The 22303-nt window shown below is 52.1% G+C and overlaps 1 protein-coding gene across 5 annotated transcripts in view; it reads left to right on the plus strand.

Moving 5' to 3' along the window:
- Ctif (cap binding complex dependent translation initiation factor) overlaps positions 1-22303 on the plus strand; it is a 246196-nt gene that overhangs the window by 151066 nt on the left and 72827 nt on the right. For 4 of the 5 annotated variants that reach the window (XM_021640087.2, XM_021640088.2, XM_060377034.1 and 1 more), the window contains exons 8-9: positions 6480-6972; positions 8348-8647. In XM_021640087.2, the coding sequence (XP_021495762.1) occupies positions 6480-6972; positions 8348-8647 (793 nt within the window). The remainder of the gene's footprint in view (positions 1-6479; positions 6973-8347; positions 8648-22303) is intronic. The other variant, XM_060377035.1, reaches the window with a different exon arrangement.

A 22303-nucleotide genomic window follows, 5' to 3' on the forward strand; every position in this document is an offset into this window, starting at 1 on the left:
TCTATCAGCCCCAACTGAAAAATGTGACCCAAGGGAAGCCCTGCCTCAGCCAACGCCATTTTGTATTTCCTCTCCTTCCTGGGATGGAACAAATGGCCCTTCAGGGACAGTGAACCTGTCAGTAATGAAGTTGTGAGAGGAGGAGGCTCTCCCAAGAGGGTGGCTGCTGGGGAATGGCTAATGGATTAATGTGGTGGCCAGCAGAGCCTGGGAATTCCTGGCCCCCCTCAGCCCATGAAGCCTAACCAGTCCTAGCCTATTAGAGCTCCTTGACCTCCCATACCTGGGACATTTGCTTCATTTAGGGAAACCCCAGAGCACTTCAGGCCCGGGATGTTCTCCATGAGTCTTCTGAGCCTGCCCAGACACAGCTCTGTACCTGCCTATCCTCACAGGCCCTGGGTACCAGATTGGCCCCCTGGAAAGTGCCTGCCTGTGCCTCAGTCTCCCGGACACTTTGTTTGAGATCGCAGGGTCACAGCCTGCTTATCGGATCAAATCCTCTAGGTTAACCTGGGCGCGGCAAAGCTTCCTTCCCTCTCTGAGAAGGTGCACTTGCATCAGAATGGCCGGTCTCCATCCTCTGGGAGTCCAGGGCTCGGTGGCAGGCAGACTTGCACGTCGTGTATGCTCTCTCTCTCTTGCAAACGAGCAGGCAGGAGCGGACGAGAGTGCTTTGTGAGGATGGCGGCCCCTGTGTATCTCACAGAAAGTAACAGCCACACAGTGAGGAGAGACTTGTGTGTGCTCTCTTCACCCACAGAGAGTTAGTCCCAGGACCCAGGCCACAGTTTTCTGTAGAGCTTGAGGTGATTCTGCTACCCCACATTTTTGTCTCCATACTAACCACTGCTGGTATTGCATCTCTCCTCCTGTAATGTTTTCCCTGTGTGGCCTGTCTTCTCAATCCCTCCCTCCTCTTCCTCCTCCTCTAGAAACCTTCTCAGAACTCAGCAGATGTCAAATAATGCTACGTGGGTAGACTTCCGGTGACCCAGCAGTGCTACTTGTACTTTTTAACATTATGATATTGCCTTGTAGCTATGTGAGCTACACAGACACTGATAACCTGGATCAAAGGTTGCCGAGGAAGGTTCTAAACGCAATGTATGGCCTCAGGCAAGGCTAGCCCAGAAGATTTATTTATTCATTTCATTTCTTTCTTTCAGCAGTTAAAAGTACAAACTGCTCTTCCAGAAGACTCCAGTTCGGTTCCTAGCACCCACGTGGGACAGCTCACAATTGCTAACTGGATTAAACAGGCATGTGCGTGCTGCCACAGGTAGCCAGCACTCTGTATACATGTCTCCCTTAGTCACAGAAGGCAGGTCCCCAGATCCCCAGTGGGTTTGGAAGCTGTAGCTGCACTGCATTTTTCTCAATGCTACAGTTTAATTTGTAAATTAAGAATGAACAAATCAATAGCAGCTAGTAGGTTAGAGCCATCATAAAAATGGATTCCAATAACAGTTATGTGTGTCTGTGCTGTGGCCGCCCTGCTTGTATGCCTGTGAGATGACAAAAGATTGTGATGATGGGCTGGAGGGAGCCTGGTTTTGCAGTTGGAGGTCCAGTCACAAAGCTAACACAGATGCGATTGCTCTTCACAGTTTCACAGACGGAAGGTTTGTGCTTGCTGTAGTTCTCAGCCACCTCGGCGTGCAGGTTTTATTCTTTTTCCTCATTAAGTAAAAAATGCCTCCCGTTTTAACCTAGAGTGCTTACAGCTTCTCCTTGTGCAACTGTGTTGCCCCTGTAAGCACTTTTACTTGATCATAAATATTGCAGTATCCCAACAGCCAATCTTCTTAACCCTGCTCAGTATCTAATAGGCAAGTAGCATATACAGTGTGGACACATCACAGGGACCCTCCCGATCCCCATTGAGATGGAACAGGAAACCGGCATATGACCTACAGCCCATGAGTTGTGACCTCTGGGATTTTTCATTTTGTCTTTTCGGAGCATGGTTAGGGTATGTGGCTTAAACTGCAGAAGGCCACTCTGCAGGTGGGCTGGCACCTGGTGTCCTGGAGGCCTAGATGTGAGTGAGCAGGTGTAAGAGATGAAGAGAAGTCCAACATGCTCATTCTCCAGTCTGGGTCACCTGTGCTGGCCACACACCTGTCTGGAGCACTGACCTCTAGCCCTGAGATGGGATGGAGGCAGAGCACTGTACCTGTGGGGCAATGCACTGAATTGCAGAGAGAAAGCCTGAGAATGGGCTGACAGGCTGGGTATCTCCTGAATACTGGCCCATCTGGGCCCCTATGCGGGCTGTTAAAGGGACTGTTAGAAGAATAAAGCAATGACTCAAAACTAGAAATACATTCTGTATTTGCTAGCATCTATACATACAGTGAGGACTGGGAGAGGTTAAGGAATTTGCCCAAAGTTACACAGCTAGAGATGTAGCATCAAGATTTGAACTCAGGGAGTTTGGCTCCAGAGTCCCAATTTTGAGTAACTACATAGCTCAAAGACTAATAACTATAAAGCTCAAAGATGCGTAGACCTGCCAGCAGGCTGCAGTGAGGGGCCACAGGCTAGGCCTGGAGACAGCAAAGCCTGGCTGGGCCAAGTGGAAGGGCGAGGGCCTTCCCCTGGAACCACGCCACCAGGTTCACGTGGAGCCTGACAGCTCCCAAGGGCAGCCGCGTGCTCTTCCCATGACATCATACTGCCTCAGAACTCTGAGGCCAAGGATTCTTGGAATGCTTGATTCATCCTGGAACAAAAATAATACTGCGTATTTATAACATGCCTTTGTACCCCAAAGGCTTTCCTGGGCTTTATTTCATTGAAAGCTCGGGCCAGCCTTATGACTACACAGGAATCAGAGAGGTGGGAAGCTGCCCTGAGCAGGCCCTAGCAGAGGTGTCCATACTCCCATGCCACAGTTAGAAATGCCGAGGCTCAGGCACTGTGTGGCTTGACAAAGCCACTTAGCAAATCATCGGTGAATGAGGCGCCCAAGAACCCTGGTTTCCAGCAAGAGCAGGATGAGGAACTCATGAGCTACCAAGTTTCCCCAGCAAAGACACTTCCTTTTAGCTTCTGCCTTACCAGAGATAGAGCCCACAGCTCTGCCCTCCCTCCTCCAAGGGGCAGCAATGAAGCCAAAGGGCCACCCTGAAACTTGGCCCCAGCCGTATCCCCAGACTCCAGCCACAGGCACCACAGAGGAGATGGGCAAAGGATTGTTCCCAGTGCAGTTGGAACGCAAGGCCATGCATGGCTCCTGTGGTTCGCCCCAGACACAGTGGAGCCCAGGCTGGAAGACTGTTTTCCACACAGCTTTCCTTCCCACAGGCCCCAGCCGCCTCCTGTCCCTCCCCTTGTCGCCTAAGCCTTTACTTCTGCCTGTCTAGCCCTTCTGCACCCCACATTGTCTCAGGATGGCCCGCAGCGCCCACACACATACACACACACCCCGTGACTTTGGCCAAAGTCCTCCCCATAGCTCTTGCAGTGACTCTGCAGCAATTTGCTGGCAACCCTGGGCCTCAGGACCCTGGAACCTTGAGCCAGGAAAGCATAGTGGTCAAGATTGTACATGCAGGGGCCAGACTACCCAGTTCTAAGCCAAGCCCTGCTGGCCACTTGCAGAGTAGGACGACAAATCCTCCCTGTGCCCTGCTGACCTCACTGTAAAGTGGGGTGAGCAGTAATACCCCGAGGGTGAGCAGAAGCTGTGCTTGGCATCCTGTACGTGCATCGCCTACGTTGGCTGTTTTTGTCACTGTGACTCTGCCCCTGATGCCTTGAGTCCTCCGTTACCTTGAGCCCTGTGAGCAGGGCTGGCTCCAGGGTGTTCGGCCTGCATACTGCACAGAACAGTGTGCTCGAGTGAGTGCTGGGCTGTGGCTGTCTCGACCTCAGACATTCCTGGATGGAGGGCTATCATTTTCTTTCTGCTCTAGGCTCTGCACGCTGCATGCTTCGGCCCCTTCTTCAGCCCCAGGAATAGACTGAGCCCCTTCTCTGCTTGCTTGCCCTTGCCTTCTGTCTCTGGTAATAGCTAGGTCTAGCTTCTGGAATTGGTAGGCTAATGTCTCTGAACCCTGGTGTAGGAATTGAAGCACCCACTGTGGGTTCATGAAAGCCCAGGACACCCAGAGCTGCTGTTCCTGCAGGTGATTGCAGAACAGGCTGAGAGGAGAGACAGGGTAAGGTAGGCCAGTGTAGACAGTGACCATGGTGGACACCAGGAGGGGCAGGGGCAGGATTCTGGGCTGACCTGACTCCAGATGGGAATGGGGCAATGCTGAGAGGCTGCACGGGGACACCGGACACCTGCCCCTCACTCACACAGCCCTCAGAGGACACTTCAGTGAGCCCAGTGACAACTTGGATCAATCTCCAGGTGGAGCCAATTTAAATTAGGGAGTGATGGATGAACCAACCACAGTTGGGACGAGTGTTTTCCTGGCGCCTGGCACTCAGGGTCAGCGAGACCTTCCACAGGACAGGAGCTGGTGAAACGCCACACTTCTGAGTTTTCCCTAGCTTGCAGAACCCTCGGTTTTGAACTGCTTCTTTCCAACCCTGAGTAAAGAAGGAAGCTGCAAAGCATGGGAGACTATAGCATGGTGTCAGGATAACAGGGGTGTTCCAGTATCCACTAGCCCTCAGGAATGTGGGGAGGACAGAAGGACAAAGTATACTGTCTTTTCCTAGCTGAGTTTCCCATCATCCTGTAAATGGAAGCCGGAGGAGCGGTTGGCTCTTTGTCTCTGAGTTTCATGCACCAATGCTGGGCAAAGAAGCCCTTGTGCTTCAGGGAAAAGGCCTCCGACGCCGCGCCCCTGAATTCCATCTTATTCTTAGGCAGGGGACACGGAAGCTGGCGCAAAGAGCTGGTCCTGCGGAGGTAGGCAGGAGTGAGGACAGGAAACGTGAGCCTCTGTGGAGCCTTCGAGTCGCTCGTCCGGGAATTTTCAGAATTTTGAAGCAGACCCACAAATTATGTGGTGAAGGGTCCCACATGGAGAGAGCTATAATAAGCCAGTGGGCCTTGGACTATCTGGTTGGGAGCTATTATGAAATTTGTAAAAAACTGAACAGAGAAACATTTGTCTCCATTTGGCCTGATGTTAAAACCATTAAAAAAATTTTTTTAAAGTTATTCTCTATACACCCACCTCCCAAAATGCAGCTGTGATGTGTTCTGAGAACTTTTTTTTTTCCTTAGAAGTTTTAGAATAAACCAAAATCTCTGATTTCGGAACCAAAAGAAGAAAGTCAACTAAATGAATTGTAGAAAAAGCATGCACTAGCCATTTCCATTCCAAGACTTTTTTTTCCCTTGTCCAAACAGCAAGTACTTCCAGGAGCTCATGTAGAGTCTTGCTCTTGTCCCCTAAGCCATCCTCTCACCTGAGAATGAGGTCACATCAAACAACAAAAAGGCCAAGTAATAGACACTTGCACTTTTCGGTGACTGTGCATGCACAATGCCGCCCAAAACCAGACCGCGTGTAAACACGTCTGACAACAGATGCAGCCCTCTGCTCACCCACTTTTAGGAGTAGAAGCAACTCACCCTGACCCAGCCAAACCCAAACCCACAGATCTCCTGGGGAGCAGCCAGCTGGCCCCTGAGGAAGGTATCAATGAAACCCAGCACCAGCAAACACAGAAGAGAGCACGCTGGCTCTGGCCGGCTCACCCAGCTACCACTAATAAATATTTGTGAATGGCCAGAGCAGGGAAGCCTGAGCCACCATGGTTGGGGAAGCGGGCCCAAGCCTATGTCTGTCCGTGCTTCCAGCGGCCCTCTAGGCTGCTTGCCAGGCAAAGAACATGGGCCCACTGCGCTTGTTTCCACAAAAGTCTCTGGGAGTTCAGCCCTGTGCTCCTGGGAAACTGGACCTCAGAATAAACGAGGGACAGACTGAAGGTGGACTTCCTGGTCCTATGAGTGGATAGGAATGGTGTCTCTGAAAGCCTTAGTGGGCTTATCTATAAAATGAGAGGAAAGGAGGACAAGGATTCAGCTCATTGGTGGAGCACTTGCCTAGCATGTGTGAGGATTTGGGTTCCATCCCCAGCATCCCTCTCTCCCTCTCTCTCCCTATCCCTTCCTCTCTCTCCCTACCCCTAACCTCTCTTTAAAATTGGCTTCAGAGAGTCACATTCTGAAGAATGGAGTTAGGGCTGTAACACATGAATATTATCAGATAATGCTGACTCTGGGGGACATAGCTTGGAGGGGGTGGGGCAAAGGCAGGAGGGTTCCCCACACCTTCTGTCGGCCTTTTTCAGATCTTTCTTCTGTATTACCTACATTGGTGTGTCATGTGACATGGATGAAATGCTGCTTTTTAGAGAAAGCTGGATGGCTCGTGGGAGGCTCAGGAAAAGTGTTGAAATGATAAGGATCCAGGCTCTGGCCCCCTGCTCCAGTGTTCGGATGAAGAGACCCTACCAGTCCACTCTGTAACCCCTCCTCTCTACCTCTCCGCTCTCCTTTGTAGACGGCAGCAGAGACCCCCAGGAGGGAACAAGCCCCAACAGCACAGTGACCATCAGCCAGGCAGTGCCAAACACAACAGGGACCACCAGAAATCCTACCAAGGGGGTTCAGGGCCCCACCCCTCAGGGAGGCCCACACACCACGGCTACAGCCAGAACCGACGCTGGCACCATGGCAACACGAAGCATCCGCCGGGAGACAAGGGAGAAGCAGGCAGCCACCGCAACGCCAAAGAGACCGTGACCGTTGAGAACCCCAAACTTGAAGACAGCCCAGGAGACACTGGACACAGTGGCCTGGAGCCCCCCTGCAGCCCTGACACCCTGACCCCAGCAGCTTCCGAGAGGCCAACCCCTCAGCTGCCAGGGGGACCCGAGGCTGAGACAAAGCATAAAGACACTGTTCTTCCCGAATGCCTCGGGGAGCGGCCCAAAATCACCCTGCTCCAGTCTTCCAAAGACAGGCTGAGGCGAAGGCTGAAAGAAAAGGTACCGGTAATTGAATTTTCCTTGTTCTCTTGCACCCGGGAGGACAGCTGAGAGGTAGGCACGTTGACAGGTGTACCTTGCTGGAGTGTCATGGGTTGGGACGGGGCCCCTCCCTAAAGGGCCCAGGTCATCCTTGCCATGGGTACCACTGGGCCCCACAGGGAAAGCCCACAGCAGTTGACCACCTTCAACACATACCAGCTCCTCATCTCCTCCCTGTCCCCCAGAGGTGCTGGAGACACAGGGAAATTACTAGATGCCATGGGGCAGGGAGCCGGGTCCTGCTAGCCCTGCTCAGGGAGTCAAAGGATCCCACTCCCATGCACCACTCAGTTCTCAAGTGGGAGAGCAGCTGGTTTTTCACCTGGACCCTACCTGGTGAGCAAAAGTTCCAGAGTTCTTGAGATGTCACTGTGTCGCCTCAAAGGAGTGGTGTCTCAGAGGAGGAACCACTTCCTCCTCCGTGCATGGCCACGGAAAGCTGGAGATGGAGCCTCACGTCTCCCTACAGCTAGAGCTCCCGAGTTAAGAATAGAGGACCAGCAAGGTGTCTCACTGTATCTCGGACACCGCTCCTCGGCCGAGGTCCCACACCCCAGCAGAGGGGGCCATTGTGTTCTTGGGCCACTGGTCTGTTCTGTGTAGGTGCATACATACAGTTTGAGAAAACCCCTTGCCACTTTCTGCCTTTCCAGTCTACAGACTTAACCGAGTTACTGGCCCTCTCACACAGGCATAAGCTTTGTTTGGTTGTTTGGTTGGTTGTTTGGTTGGTTTTTTTTTTTTTTTTTTTTTAATTTTCGTGTTAGAAGCACCAGCCATTTGGATACCACATAGGAAGACTCCTCAGTGCTCAGTATTTGTGTGTAGACAGACACCAGCACAGTCTGCATGGGATGCTAAGCAGGGACAAGTCCACATGACTGACCATGCGTTTCGAGCAGGACATCGGGTGGCCACACCCAGGCCACTCCCAGCACCACTGCAGGCATTCTGGGGAGACGACAAGATGGCCACCCTGAGCTTGGCCTTCCCCACCTCATCTTCTCTTTGACCCAGTTTTCCATTTATCTATCATCTTACTACGTCTTTGATAATTCCCATTATATCATTTCTAGATTAAGAGATCTGGTGGATAAGTGGAGGGGGGGATCACAGGGGAATCCTGGGTAGAAGGTAGAACTCACAAGCAATGTCAGCCCTGGACATTAGAAAAGCTAAGGAAAAAGTCTGCCAAGTGGCATGAGGGTCTCTGGTGGGAGTTACTGAGCACATAGCACCCTTCTTCCTGAGCTCTCCCTTCGTCCTTCAGGCCTTCCCAATCCTGCTGAGACTTCAGCCCCGCTCAGGTATGTTTTATTTGTATTTCCCATACTCCCAGGACGAAGTGACAATAGAGACAAGCAGCCCTCAGCCAAACAAGATGGACAAGTTGATGGAGATTCTGAACAGCATGAGAAACAACAGCAGTGACGTGGACGCCAAGCTCACCTCCTTCATGGAAGAGGCCCAGAACTCCACCAACTCCGAGGAGATGCTGGGAGAGATCGTGCGGACCATCTACCAGAAGGCGGTGTCGGACCGGAGCTTCGCCTTCACAGCTGCCAAGCTCTGCGACAAGATGGCGCTCTTCATGGTCGAGGGGACCAAGTTCCGGAGCTTGCTCCTCAACATGCTTCAGGTAACCGGACACCGACAGCTGCTGCCTACTCCCCTGTCCCTCCGATGAGGGTTATTGCTAGAGAGAGGGCTGCGAGTCCTGATGGTGGTTGAACTTGTCCCACGTTCCTTCCTCCCTTGCCCGATTAATTATAGAAAATAAGAAGGCATCAAGGGGTGAGAGACTAGTGGCTGGATTTGTGTGTGTTTGTCTGAGTGCTCCATGGTTACGAAGGACCAATATAATTTTATAGGCGCTTTTTGTTCGACCGGCCTTTCTCTTGTTCTATTTTCATGATAAGGGCCTGGCTATTGGCCCTATGCTTTGACCTCTGCGTGTCTGCGCCGTCATGAACTTGCTGTGGACCTCTCTCTTCCCCCTCCTCTTCCCTTGCCTCCCAACTTCCCCCTTCTCATTCCTTCAACCCCCCAAAGCTTGAGGGCTGTACCCTTCATGCAGCAGGGATGGCAAAGCCCTGTGGGTCAGGATGAGGACAGTCTGTCTGCTGTTGCACTGAAGTCCAAAGCAGGAGGAAAGTGTGGCAATCCAACATTTTCTTGGTGCCTGGTTGTATACCTGTTGTGTATGGTAAAAGTTGACTGGTGACCCCAGATCTGGTGACATAAAGGAAAAAAAGGGCAGTGGAGGACAGCATGGTAACCATATCAGGCCAGAAGAACTTCAACTCTAAATGGGGGAAAATGTCTTCCCTGTTATTTTGTATAGCAGAGCCAAGTTGAGATAAAGATTGTGTTATCAGACCTACCTGGTAAAGCAATCCCCTGGAAGTGAGGAAGGCAGGGATATAGGGACCACCAGCAGTACATAGGTGAATAGGATGACCCTCTGCTAATGTCCAAGCAGTGCCACTTTTGAGAGCCGAGGGGCTTCCCCTCATAATCACACTTGGACAACAGATGTCCACAGGGCACCTGGCTACCTGCTTTATGGTCTGCAGGGCTGTCCCTGAAAGCAGAGGGGAGATCACTGCTGGCCCACCTGCCTGCGGTGCACTGGGCCCCGTGCCCGCCTGTCCTCCTCTGTGTGTGTCTCGCTGTCTGCAACCTGAGCCTCCCTGGCCAGCCCCAAGCTTCTCTCCAGCCTCAGGCTGTGATCAGGTTGCCATTCCTGGATCGCCTATGCTCCCCTGGTGATGAATTCCCGCATTACCTGAGGGATTTGCACATCGGCATGTTCCTCGCAGGCCGGAATGTCCTGGGAGAGTGGAGAGGGTGACAAACAGGCAGGAGAAGCCCATCCGCCATGCAGCACCAGGCTCAGGGGAGTCAAGGGCACAGCTGGCCTCAGACTTGGTTTGGAGATTTCTTTTTTTTCCAGAGATGGGGAAGGGTGGAGCACAAGTTCAGGACCATGGCTGCTGGCTGCCAGCAATCCATGCAGCAGACAGGCACACAGGCTTTGTGGCACCCAGGAAAGATAACTGGCTGCAGGGGCTACCCCAAGATGGGTTGTTAATCTTCCAGCACCCATGGCAAGAGCAATTTAAGTTAGGGAAATCGTATCGTGGTCCCTAGCTGACAAGCCAACTCGGAGTGAGTGTGCTGAGACACAGTTGGACGAGCGCTGAACCAAATGCTGGAAAACCTGAGGCTACACATGGTCCAGGCTTCAGCAGTTGGGGCCTTGGGATCGGCATAAGTGACCTCCCTCTTCTTACTGCTCCAAGACCTGGCCCTGAATGAAACAGTCTTAGGTTCCCCTGTCCTCGCAAACTGCCCTCCCTCACACTGTCACTCAGTGATGAGTGACACAAACTTTATGACCAGCGCCGGAGGCCAGCTAGCCCCAGGGATACTCACATCCTGACTGTTGCTCCCCGTCACCACCCTACAACCAAGCCGAACCTCTGACTGCACTCTAGTGAACAAACTCCCCCAAACTCGGACACCGCTCCCCTGGGAAATTTGCCAGGGTCTCCCACTCTGTGCTCCAGCTGTAGCCTATCTCCCCCTGCCCCATCACCTGGCCCCCTGTTCTGCCACATGACTAGCACTGACCTGGTATCCAAGGACACCAAGCAGCAGCCTTGGAGCTGAAGGTTTAAAGTGTGCAAGGAAGACAGGAACTTCATCTTGTGACCACAGGAACCCGTAGTGACAAAGGAGTGCATGCTCTCATCGCCCTGCTTCCCCGGGCTCTGACAGGCCAGCATCTCCTCTATGGTGTGCAACTCTGGGTCTGGCTGTCTGCTCAGTGCCGGAGCTGGCAGGCCATGGTCATGGAGAAGTGCTGTTGTAAAAGGAAGGCACCAGAAACTGCCCCTCTCTCTTCCTCCAGTCAAGAATGGAGCCCCGAGAGGCTAACAAGACTCATATTGTCAGCTCCAAAGGTCCATACTCCTGGTGACCTATAACACTGGGGAAGGGCCACGTGCCCAACTGACGCATTTGTGGTTCATCTGTAGACCACCCCCAAGTGGGATCCCTCTTGACACTGGAGCCCCTGATGAGCTTGTCCAAAGTCCTTTGGACAGTGAGGAAAATCTCTCTCTCTCTTTTTTTTTTTTTAAGTTAAATTTATTTTTTTAATTTACTTACTTTATATTATGAGGAAATTTTTAGCTGTGCTGGGTAAATTGCTCAAGTACCCATGGATCCCATGACCGAGAGGAAGCCTGCTTATCTGTGTGAGCTTCTTCAGATCCTGATGTTCCTCCCTGCAACCAAGGAGGTGGCTGGTAGAACAGGCCTTTCTGAGACATGTAACTCATGGCCACTTGCCACCCAACCTAGCAAGTCTAAAAGGAGAAGCGGCAGACCTGAGGACTCACCCACTTTCCCTCTTCACACCTCTAAGGAAGTCTGTCTTCACTGCCCACAGCGCCCTTCCCTCCCGTCGCTCTCCCTGGAGTTCCTCATCTGTGTCCTCTCAGTCCCACTTGACTCTGGATCCCCAGCCAGCCCCATGTTCGGTCTGGCAGACTGTGAGCCGGCCCTCCTACTGTCTGATATGGCTGTCACACAGGCTGTGAGGCCCAGCTTAGTGACATGCACTGCAAAGGAACCAGGTGTGAAGTGTCCCGTGCACACCCCACCCAGCAGCTGGCTCTGGATGTGGCTCTCCCTGGCTGAGTGCTCTTTCAGCCTGGGCTTTGGCATGAGGAGTCAGAAGCATGGCAGGGAGAGGGGCAACCTTGAATGTGTTGAATACTCAGCTGCAGAGGTCCAAGATTCCTGCCAGGTTGGACTTCAGCACCCACAAAGTGGGAAATGGGATGTGGAAGGTCCTTCCCATATAGACTCTATCCATCACGATGTCAAGAAACCTGGAAACACTGATTTCCTTCATGATCCCATGGGCCTCAGTGGACTCCCATCACCAAATCCCACAGCTCAGATTTAGTCAATGTTTACATCTACACTGGATTCAGTTTTTACTTTAGACATGGGTCCTTTCTTAGTAGTGTGTTCATAAGTGTTCAAAATTCTATTTATCAAGTGTCATTCATATGCCAAGCTTAATAGTCTTCAGTATGACCCTGTATTCCTACCAAGCTTCCTGTGATGCTGCCAGGCTGGTCCAGGGTCCTTGGAAGCAAGCGTTGGATGGTTTGTAAGGGAGGGGTCACTTTCATGGCTGGGCAAACAAGGCACAGACTTTTATCAATATGGCTGTCCAGCCTGAAAATGCTACATTTCAGACCCAGGTGCTCTGTGGAACAGAGACTCTCAGCCACTGTCTTTAGGGATCACATGGAGAGCTGCAGCTTCACCCTGGGGTCTTCCTCAGGCCAGGTGAAGTGAACATCACTGCCAGAAACAAGGCCCAGAGACACCAAGACCGCCACACTGTTGTCACATGCCGACCAGCCCCTCACACAGCGAACCAGCTAAAACTTATTTCTCAACTGCTAAACTCTTTGTTGAGCCATGTGGGCACTCAGACTGGGTTGATGGAAAGACAGGAGAGGGAAAACTTAGCTGTGGATAGAATGCTTTCACCTCCAACCTCATTTTCCTTTCTGTGGAGACACTGGGCTCTGACATCCCAGGGACCCTTTTTCACGCTTCCTGTCACCATCCTGAGACTTCCCCACTCTGGAAAGAGGAGCGACCCTCCACTCTCCTCCCCCTGGGTCCCTCCGTTCCCTGAGCACACCTTCCTGCTTCCTCTTTGGCCTCTATCGTTTGTTGGCATGGCCTTTATGTGTTTTAGGGGAGGACCTCACTTTCACCCCCAGTGCTGACCAGGCCACCCAGTAGGGCTGGCGGCAGCCACCTCTGTGGCTCTGCCCTGCCCGTGAGGCTCCCACATCCTTCATGTGCCAAGCTAGCCAGCTTCTGCGCATTGATTGTTTCCACTTCTTGGAGACTGTGGGCTACCCCTGGCCGAAGCAACCAGAAAACTCCCTTGATGCTCATCAGGGAATTGCGGTGCAATCCTGGGGAGGATGAGGGCTCCGGTTTCATGGGGAAGGAAGAATGACTGTGCCTCTTTTTATGGGACCTTAGGAATGACAGGAATCAAAGGCCTGAGCCCCCTCCACCCAGTCACCGCCCTCTGCCTTCCCCTTGAGCTCAAGGAGGGCTCTCTTGCCTAGATCTGCTTGGGTAGTACAAGTTCAAGCCCTCCTATGTTGAAATGTGTGTGCCCTGTTTAGCCAAGAGGTGTCTGCATCTGAGTTATGCAGAGAGAAGTATTATTAGAGCAGGCATCAGTGTGCCTGTAACTGAACCCAGCTCTCCCTAGCAACTGTTGCTAACAACACATCTAACAGAAGGGTGTGATAGCTTTTTTTGAAAAGTGGGGGGAGAAAACCTCTTCATCTAGACCAAGTCATAAACACAGCAGGGTTGTTGTGCAAAGACAACGCAAAATCAGAGTTTGGCACTTGGCCAGATTTCAAAATAGATTGCTGTCCACTAGTAGCTTTTAGAATATGACTATAGCCTCTTAAAAAGCTGATCTCAAGCAAGAGAATAGGAAGTTAGCATTTCTAGCCAGGTTTCTGCACCCTTGGTTTTTTGCACACTTGGTATAAAGACACAGTTGGATAGTGGTTCTGTAGGGGACTCTGGGAATGCCTTTAGCTCTGTAGGGATTTGCCAGATCCTGTGATCTGTCTGGCTTTATCAGGACATCAGAAAGCCCCCAAGATATGTACTCGCCATCACATCCCTTAGCCTGCTTTCTCTCAATCCGTACCTCTGTCCTGAGTCCGAATTACAGGCTTCGGAGCAGGAACCAGGCTGTTCCTTTAACTGATTGTATGAGAATCTTCCCCTGCCCTCCGGCTGTCTTGGTTTCTGGAAAATCTAAAACCATTCCCTGTATCCTAGTATGTTGTGCTTGCAAGCCTCGTAATCTACAGAAGAAAGGACATGGCTCCGGAGTCAAGCAGTTCTGAGTTCTAAACTTCTCAAGGGCAAGAATGCTAGCTGTTGCCCTTCTCAAGCTCCTGGCATCATGACTGGTACACAGCAGATGCTCAATAAATGCCTCCCTGCCCTGGGAAGTGATGGAGCATTGAGTTTGGGGCCCCAGTGTTCCTTGGGACAGAAGCCCATTCCTGTGAGTGATTCCAAGGTGCTTTCCCCTTACATGCATATGTGCATGCGCATACACACACACACACACACACACACACACACACACACAATCACACACACTCACACATGAAGAAAGTAGTTTAGCAAAGCCACAGTTCTAAAGTAGCTGTCTAGGCTCCTAGCTCCCTTCCCATTTCCCAAGTAGGACAAGGGTTGAGAGCTTGGGGATGTCCATTCCACAAAGCCATCTTATGGGGACTGTGAAGTCTGTCCTAGGGAAGGGCAGGATTGGCCCTGTCCCTCACACTTTGGTGGGCCAAGGCTGCCTAAGAGAACACTCCTTTCCACCCCAGTCCATGTGACCTCCTTATACTCTGTCCCTCTGCCTCCTTCCCTGCTTGCTGCCACGCCCACAGCTGAGCCCATGTGCATTGCAAGCATGTAAACTAATTTTAATGTTGGCTCAGCTGGGCTTGCCCAGGAGAGAAGCGCATTGTTCTGAGCATTCCAAAGCTGGGGCAGGAGCCCTGGGCCATCACCACACACTCTCCCCTCCAAGGCTGCTGGAGCCAGCAGGGACAGGACACAGGGCTAGCAGGTAGTGCCAGCCCTTCCTCACATGTGGGTCACAGAGGATGATTCCCCAGGCCCACAGAGGGTCTCATTTTCTCGAAGGCCTGGCCTCTGAGAACCCACGCTGAAAGCCAGGCTTAGGGAGGGCCATGCAGAGCTAGTACACTCATTGGCAGCCCACAGCAAACTTGCCTCATGTGTCCCAGGAGACCGGTGGTCACAGGAGCTTGGCCCTCTGCAGAGTCTGTGGCAAGCTAGGGCTCTGGCTGGGAGAGCTGATGACTGTCTCCACACTCAGCACTTAGCCATGCTGGAGCCAGAGCGGGTCAGAGCTATGTACCTTGCCACAGGCGCCCTGTCTGTCCTTTCGAAGGGAGGGAGTAGATTTTATCTGCTTTTCCCCAATTGTACGGTTCTCTTCCCAACCTTATTGAGCACCTGCTGTGTACCACATGCTCTGGTAGGCCTGGCATATGTGTCTGTTTGTTACAGACTCTCTAGTCCCCTTATCTCTCTTGAAACCAGTCATGGGTACCAGCCAGGTCTCAAGTACTCATTCAAGGAGCGAGGTCAGTATTTAGGCCAGATCTCTGCTACTAAGTTGTGAGGGTAGAATGAGGACATGGTGGCTTTTGGGGGCACTGAGTCTGAGGCTCCAGAGCTCTGAGGTGCTCAGTAGGGCAGAGCAACTGGCAATCTGAGCATGACAACATGCTTTGAACACTAGGCTTGCCAGCACATGCTTATGGTCCCAGCATCTGGGAGATGGAAGCAGGAGGACTGTGAGTTTGAGAACAGTCTGCGTTACTCACTAAGGTCCAAGCCAGCCTGGACAACAGAGCAGCACACTGTCCCAAACCAAACAAAGCTAGGCCATCTGGAACAAACAGCTACCCTTTGAATCCCAGGTCTCTAGGCAGGACTTCTGCTTTAGAGCCAGAGCTAGGACCCTGGGAATACATTATAGTACGCTCCTGCTGCCTCCTTTGCTGACCCTGAGTGTCCAAATCCATCTTGGTACCCAGTTTCTGCCCTGGAAAAGCCCTGTAGGCTATGGTCTGAATGAGTGAATGTACCCACAGGCCTCAGAACAGACCTAGGCTCACAGTGATGGCTGCCCCGGCGTACTGGGAAAACAGGAGGCCTGACTGTCTCCAGGCAAAGACCACCCTTTGCCAAAGGCTTGAGACGTATCTCCCAATTCCTTGCAGACTCATTTTGGAATAAGACAGGTGATGGGTGCCTGTAAAACAGTGATCTTAGGAGAGGCCTGAGAAGTTGGTGGGTTTTCTTTTCTAGCCTCCCTGGTCTCCAGGCCAGAGATCCCACCCCAAAACATCACCTGTGTCAAACCATTTCTTTTTTACTTTTTATTTGTGTTTGACCCTGGAGTTTCACAGATGTAACCCAATCTGGCCTTGATCCCTCAACCCTCCTGCCTCCTTCAATGAGTAGATTTGTCTAAGCTCCTCCTATCTGAAGCTTGTGTCTTTGGGACAAAGAATTATCAATGTCCTACAACGTAGTAGTTAGTCTGCTGTAACTGTAGGCCAGAGCAGCCTTGGGTAGACAGAATGGATGGTGGTCAGGTGCCCACCCCTGCAGAGGGGCACTTGTTGATCTGCTTTTCTAGTCACTGGGCCCAGGGAGCTTTCCCCGGTCAGAGACGATTTCACCAATACACATGTCCCTGGCCAGGCCTTGTCCTCCTCATTGCATGCCCTCACCTCTCACTCCGGCTCTGTTTTCCCTGCTAAATCCCCTGAGAGAACTTGACCAGAAGCGCCCCTGCCCAAGGCTGCCAGGCAGGTCCCGCAGATAAGTGGGTTATCGGAGAAGGTGGCTCGGGTGTCCCAGGCCCCAGAGGGTCACCCCTGGCTGGCTGGCTGGCTGGTAGTTCACCCCCAGCACCTCCTCCCGCTGCTGTTCCCTCACCCAGCCAGGCAGGCAGGAGACAGCAGATCCCTTCCCACCACCTGCCCCGGGCAGCCGCTGGGAATCTGAGCTATGCTAAGCGACTCCAGATCAGGGCATCTCAGCCCCAGACAGGGCGCCTCTACCTGCTGTGCCACCGCTGGAAAGCTGGCACCAACCAGCCGGTGGAAAAAAAAAAAAAAAAACCCTCCCTGCTGGTTATGTAACTTCTCCCCAGCCTGGCCCTCGCTACCCACCAAGGCTTCTGGCCACCCTCAACCAGCCACCGCAGGGGGAAAGGGAAGGGTCTCTTTTTCAAAAAGGGAAGGAGATAGCTCTGTTATCATGAGACCTTCCTCTGGTTCCCACCTGTGCCAGGCCCATGGCTACTGAAAGAACTTGAAAGATTAAGGGTACAGCTGAGCTCTGAGCAAGAACTCCAGTCAAGGGACCAAAGCCAACAGGCGGACATGGTTTTAAAGAGGAGGAGAAAGGGGACCCCTGTATTGTTATTTTTGTTTCAGCATTTTTGTAAATTATGGTCACAGACAACATAAAATCCACCACTTGAACCATTTCTAAGACACCAGCTCAGCAGCACCAAGGGCCCTCACGATGACCATAGCCCCAAACCTAAGCACTTTTCTCACCAAACAGCAGCTCTCTGTCCCCCTGACCCCCACCCTGCTCTGCCTCCAGGGAACCCCACTCCCTACCACACACATGAATTCATGGGTACCACATTTCTCTTCTGAGTGTACCTTATTTCACATAGCATAATGGCTTTAAACTTCACTCGTGTGAGAGCATGTGTTAGGTTTTCTCTTTTTAACAGCTGAATAGTATTCTGTTGTATGTGCATACCATCATTTATTCCTCCACTGGTGGACACTTGGTGTTTCCACCTTTTGGCTTTTGTGAGCAGTGTTTCTATGAGCATGGATGTACAGAATTCCTTATTTGCTTCTTGCAGTTGTCTATTTAGAGGTAGGATTGTTGGTTCACATGGAAATTTTATGTGTAATTTTTTAAAGAAATGCAAAATGGTTTTCTGGACATTTTTAATGGAGGAAATGTAGTCAATCGAGATGCAAAGAAATTACATAAGTGAGGGAGAGGGAGGGTACCACCTCACCTGGAATCAAGCTGAGAACGGGAGGGAGTCTGTAAGATGATCCAACTAGGCACTGGAGAGGCAAAAAGGTTTAAATTAGTAAGACCTGGGAAGCTAATATGGGCTCTTAAGCTATAGAGTTTCAGAATTCATTAAAAAACTGCAGACCAATAAAGACTTAAAATTCTATATAGATTATCTAGTGCAACTCACTCATATAGATGAGAGACCAACAGCCCAGGGAGTTAATGGGGACATGGCCGTTATAAGATATTATGCTTTTAGGCAGCTTACACTAGAGATCTCACTGTGTTTTGTTTGTTTGATAAAAATAATTTGTTACATTTAGAGAACAAGTGCATGCATTCATGTGTGCTTGCTTGTATGTCTGTGTGTCCGTGTGTCCGTGTGTGTGTGTGTGTGTGTGTGTGTGTGTATTGTATCTGCATGCCATAGCATGGTTGTGACGTCGCAGGATAACGTTCGACAGTTCTCTCCTTCTGTGTGTGTCCTGGAGCTTGATCTCTCGGGTTATCAAGTGTGGTAGCAATCACCTGTACCACTGAACCATCTTGCCAACCCCAGTCTAGACATTGTGAGGGGCTGTGTATTGCTTGTGAAGGGAGCATGCAAAGATTGGTGCCCCCGATGCCAAGATCTAAATTTCATGCAGACTTTACTCCCAGGCCCCTTGGGAGCCCACTGCTTGGCTGGCGCGGGCATGGAGGATGGTAGTGTTTCATTCCCAGAAGCTAGAAGCTGGACTTACCCGCCGTGTAGACAGCTAGCCAAAGCAGGAAATGTAAATCTGTTTCCTGACCCTTGGTAAGAGCCCCAGCGGGCCCTGAGAGCTTCCAGCTTCTAGTCATCTCAAAGTCTATGAATCCCCGTATAAGCAGGCTTCCCAACGAAGGGCATATAGTCTGTGCTCCGGAGTGGACTTCAAGCACACAGCCTTTTAGCCACCTGTGAGAAGTAGCCAGGGAGAAACTCTGCCTCCGGCTACAGCTCTAATCAGGAGGTGAGTGGATAAGAGTGAGTGGAGAAGAGAGAGAAGTCCAGACAGACAGAAAGGATAACTTTCTGCAGAGCGAACAGAAATGCCAGACAGGCAAGAATGTCATGTGGGTCTCCAACACAGTGCTGCAAGAGTATCTGCTCAGTGTTTCCAGGCATCCAGGTTCTATACCCTAGATAAATGAGGGCCCCTTCACACAGACAGAAGCCAGCCAGGTTCCCTGAAGAAGGCTGCTGGAGGTCAAGGGCACAGCGGGTGCAAGAGCACCAGGTGGGGTGCATGTCATCTCTGCCTCCATGACTCCCAACCAGGTCGCACTAGGTGAGAAAGGCTGCAGTGTTTCCTCCAGCATGGACTCACCTCTGTCCTGAGCAGAAGCGGGCCACAGGCACAGGAACCTGTTGTGCCAACCAAGCCCTGGGAAGTCAAGGTCAAGGTGAAGGCTCTTACACACTTCTAGGTCCCCACCCCTTGCTGCCAAGCACCTAGCCCTCTGCTTTAAAACTTTTTCCAGTGGACCAGAACTGAAACAAGCCTTTAGAGAGAAACAGGCCAGTGCCTCACTGGCCCCTCCCCCACCCTGATTCAGGATGGTCTCCAGGCAAAGGATGAATGACCCATTTGAGACAGGGAACCACCTATAGGGAGTGAGTATCATTTGACCCTCTGTGTGTCCTCCAGGTCCCCAGAACAAACCCCTCATGAGAGAGTGGGCAATGCTTCAAGCCAGTTTGAAACATTGGGGCAGGCATGCTCACGTAAAAACAATGCCCTCCTGAGGTGGCCACCCATGTCCCCCAAAGTGACCACAATCTTGATAGACCCCTGCTGGCCCAGGCACATTTTCCAGGGTCTGTGCACACACCTAGACCTGTGAAGAAAGGTCCTGCAAGCCACCACACCATGCTCTCATCAGCTAAGCAAGGCTAACACAATACGAACGTGTAGCTTGGGTGGTGTTTGGAGGTAACCCCTCTCAATCGAAAGTTCCCAGATACTCACAGGCCATGTGTGCTGAGTAATTCCAGGTTCCTTGGCACGCTGGCTTCCGCCAGACCTCAGTCAAGTGTTTTTAAACGCTTGAGGTGTTTAAAAAACAATCTGGCCAGGCGTGGTGGTACATGTCCTCTCAGAACTTAGGAGAGGCTGAGGCAGGGGGATTGTTGGATTTGAGGCTAGCCTGGGCTACAGAGTGAGACCGTGCTTCAAAACAAAACCAGTCTGACCGGAGGAATACCCTTCTAAAGTGGACTTAAACACAGAGTCCTTTGATTCAGCCTGCTGAGCCATAGACACTTCCCTCCAGTGACCTACTTACAACCTAGAGAAATGGCAGGGACAGCCAGCTACCAGCTACCTTCCCCTGACCCTAGTGCGGGCCCATCAGAACCTGCCATGCCCTAACTATCCACTTGCTCTTCAGTTGGCTGGGATCTTGATGCCCATCTCACAACCCTGCTCCCTGAACCAGCCACTGCGGGGAAAATCCACTCAACATCCCGTCATTCCTCCTGTGTTCTCTGAACACTTGCCCCTCCAGTCTTTGATTTGGAGAGATTTCTGAAAATTCACCGACACCCTTCCCCATCTCCCTGGAGAAGGAGGAGGCCTATCCTTTCATGACCCTGAGGAAGGAAAACTTGCTCCTACACAAGCCCAGGGCCACATGCACACTGAGATTTGGGGCTGATGCAGCCACAAAGGCAGCTCTTAGCAGGGCTAAGTGTAGAGGTCCAGCTGGAGTCCTAAGCTCTGCACCATTCAACTGCACTGAGGGGAGGGAGGGGTGACTGTCCTCTGCCAGCTGTTCGGAGCAGTCAGTGAGGAACGTCAGAAGACCAGGCCTGTAAGTGGGAGGTTGGTGGCCCCAAAGAGAAGTGGGAGGCTAGGGTCAAAGCTAAGATGGGCATGTGGAGAAGTCTGTGGTGGGATGGAGGAGGGCCAGTGTGGAGGTGTGTCCAGCCTAGGGGGGATGCTGCCCAGCCAGGCCATGACCCTGGGCAGAGTAACCACACTGGCCTGTTCATCCTGCTGGCGCCGGCCTCCCACGAGTTCAGGCCAAGGCTGCATTTTAATCCAAAACTCGGACTTCTATCTCAAGTGTTGTAAGCTTCCTGCCAGTCTCAAGCCTCCAGCGGTATCAGGGGTTAGGCAGGGCAGGGTGCTCATCTAAAACCCAGACCAGACTTATGAGAGGGCTCCAGACCCCAGGGCTTCACCTAGAAGGTGGCATCAAGAGCCTGTCATCCTTCTATGTCCACTCAGAAGCTGCCTTTGCCTCCTGTGGACAGGCCCCTCCCCATTCCCAGATTGTAGTTTCTGAGAACCCTAGAGGGATCCTGGGGAGACTGGAAGTCTGGAGCCAGCCCCTTGCCTAGCTGCGTCGCCAGCCTAAGTGTACCTATGAGGAAAATGAAAGCCTGGGTGAGGACCTATCCTGGGTACCTAGCCCTCTGACCACCACTCACCAACCCCCTAGTGCCTAGAACTTGTGAGGTCAGATGGAGGACAGGGGTGGGGATAGCTTCAGACATACTGGGGATGGGAAGGGAAGATGAATTTCCTCAGAGTGTACTTTACAAAAGATGAGCAGGGGGTCAGCACCGGAGGAACAGCAGAAGGTGAGGTGCTGAGCAAGGCTCGCCTTCCTGAAGCAGAATAGTCTCAGCCAATCCTTCCAGGAGCCTCTTCACCCATGAAATATGGTTGTTAGAAATGGTTTCAAGCTGGGCACGGTGGCGCATGCCCGTAATCCCAGCACTCAGGGAGGCAGAGGCCAGCCTGGTCTACAAAGTGAGTTCAGGACAGCCAAGGCTGCACAGAGAAACCCTGTCTTGAAGAGAGAGAGAGAGAGAGAGAGAGAAGAAAGAAACGGTTTCAAAAGTCCCTTCAAGCTTATTCCAAAGCCTTCAGACTTCTGGGCCATGGAGACAAGACTCCATCCCTACCATCCCAAACTGGGCAGGCCTATAGCCCAGCTCTGTACTTGCATTCCTTTCCCTACACACCCACCTTGTCGACCTGCTCTGTCCACACTGCCTCTGCAGGCAGCCCTGGGTGAGCAGAGCAGCCTGCAGGGGGCACCAGCACACAAGGCGGCCTCACTCCCTGCACACTGGCACCCTGGAGCTGTCCCACAAGGGTCTAAACCAGGTAAAGGCGACTCTACCATGCCAGGCTCCACCAAGAAACTTTGGACTGGGGGTGAGCCTGAACCTCCAGCGTGGGCCATGGGGACCTCCAGGGCGGGCTGGCATCCCGCTTATATGTGAGGTTCCTTGAAGCCACAGTCAGGTCGCAGAGGTCCCAGGTGGACTAGGTGGAGGGTGAAGCCGGGACAGTGTTTGTCCAGAGATGCCACTGTGCCTAGGGAGTCCAGCTGCCCTCAGGGACCAGAACACTAATGAGCTCAAGCCCTGGAGGCTGCATATTTCTAGCACAGGCAGGTTGGTTTGTCTGGCACTCTGTGTTCTCCTCAGGCAGGAGGTGTGAGGACAGGCCTGGCTGTCAGCAGTCCTCCCCCACTGTGACAGGAGTGGACAGGAATC

The sequence above is a fragment of the Meriones unguiculatus genome, chromosome 2, assembly GCF_030254825.1.
Source record: "Meriones unguiculatus strain TT.TT164.6M chromosome 2, Bangor_MerUng_6.1, whole genome shotgun sequence".
Classification (NCBI taxonomy): Eukaryota; Metazoa; Chordata; class Mammalia; order Rodentia; family Muridae; genus Meriones; species Meriones unguiculatus.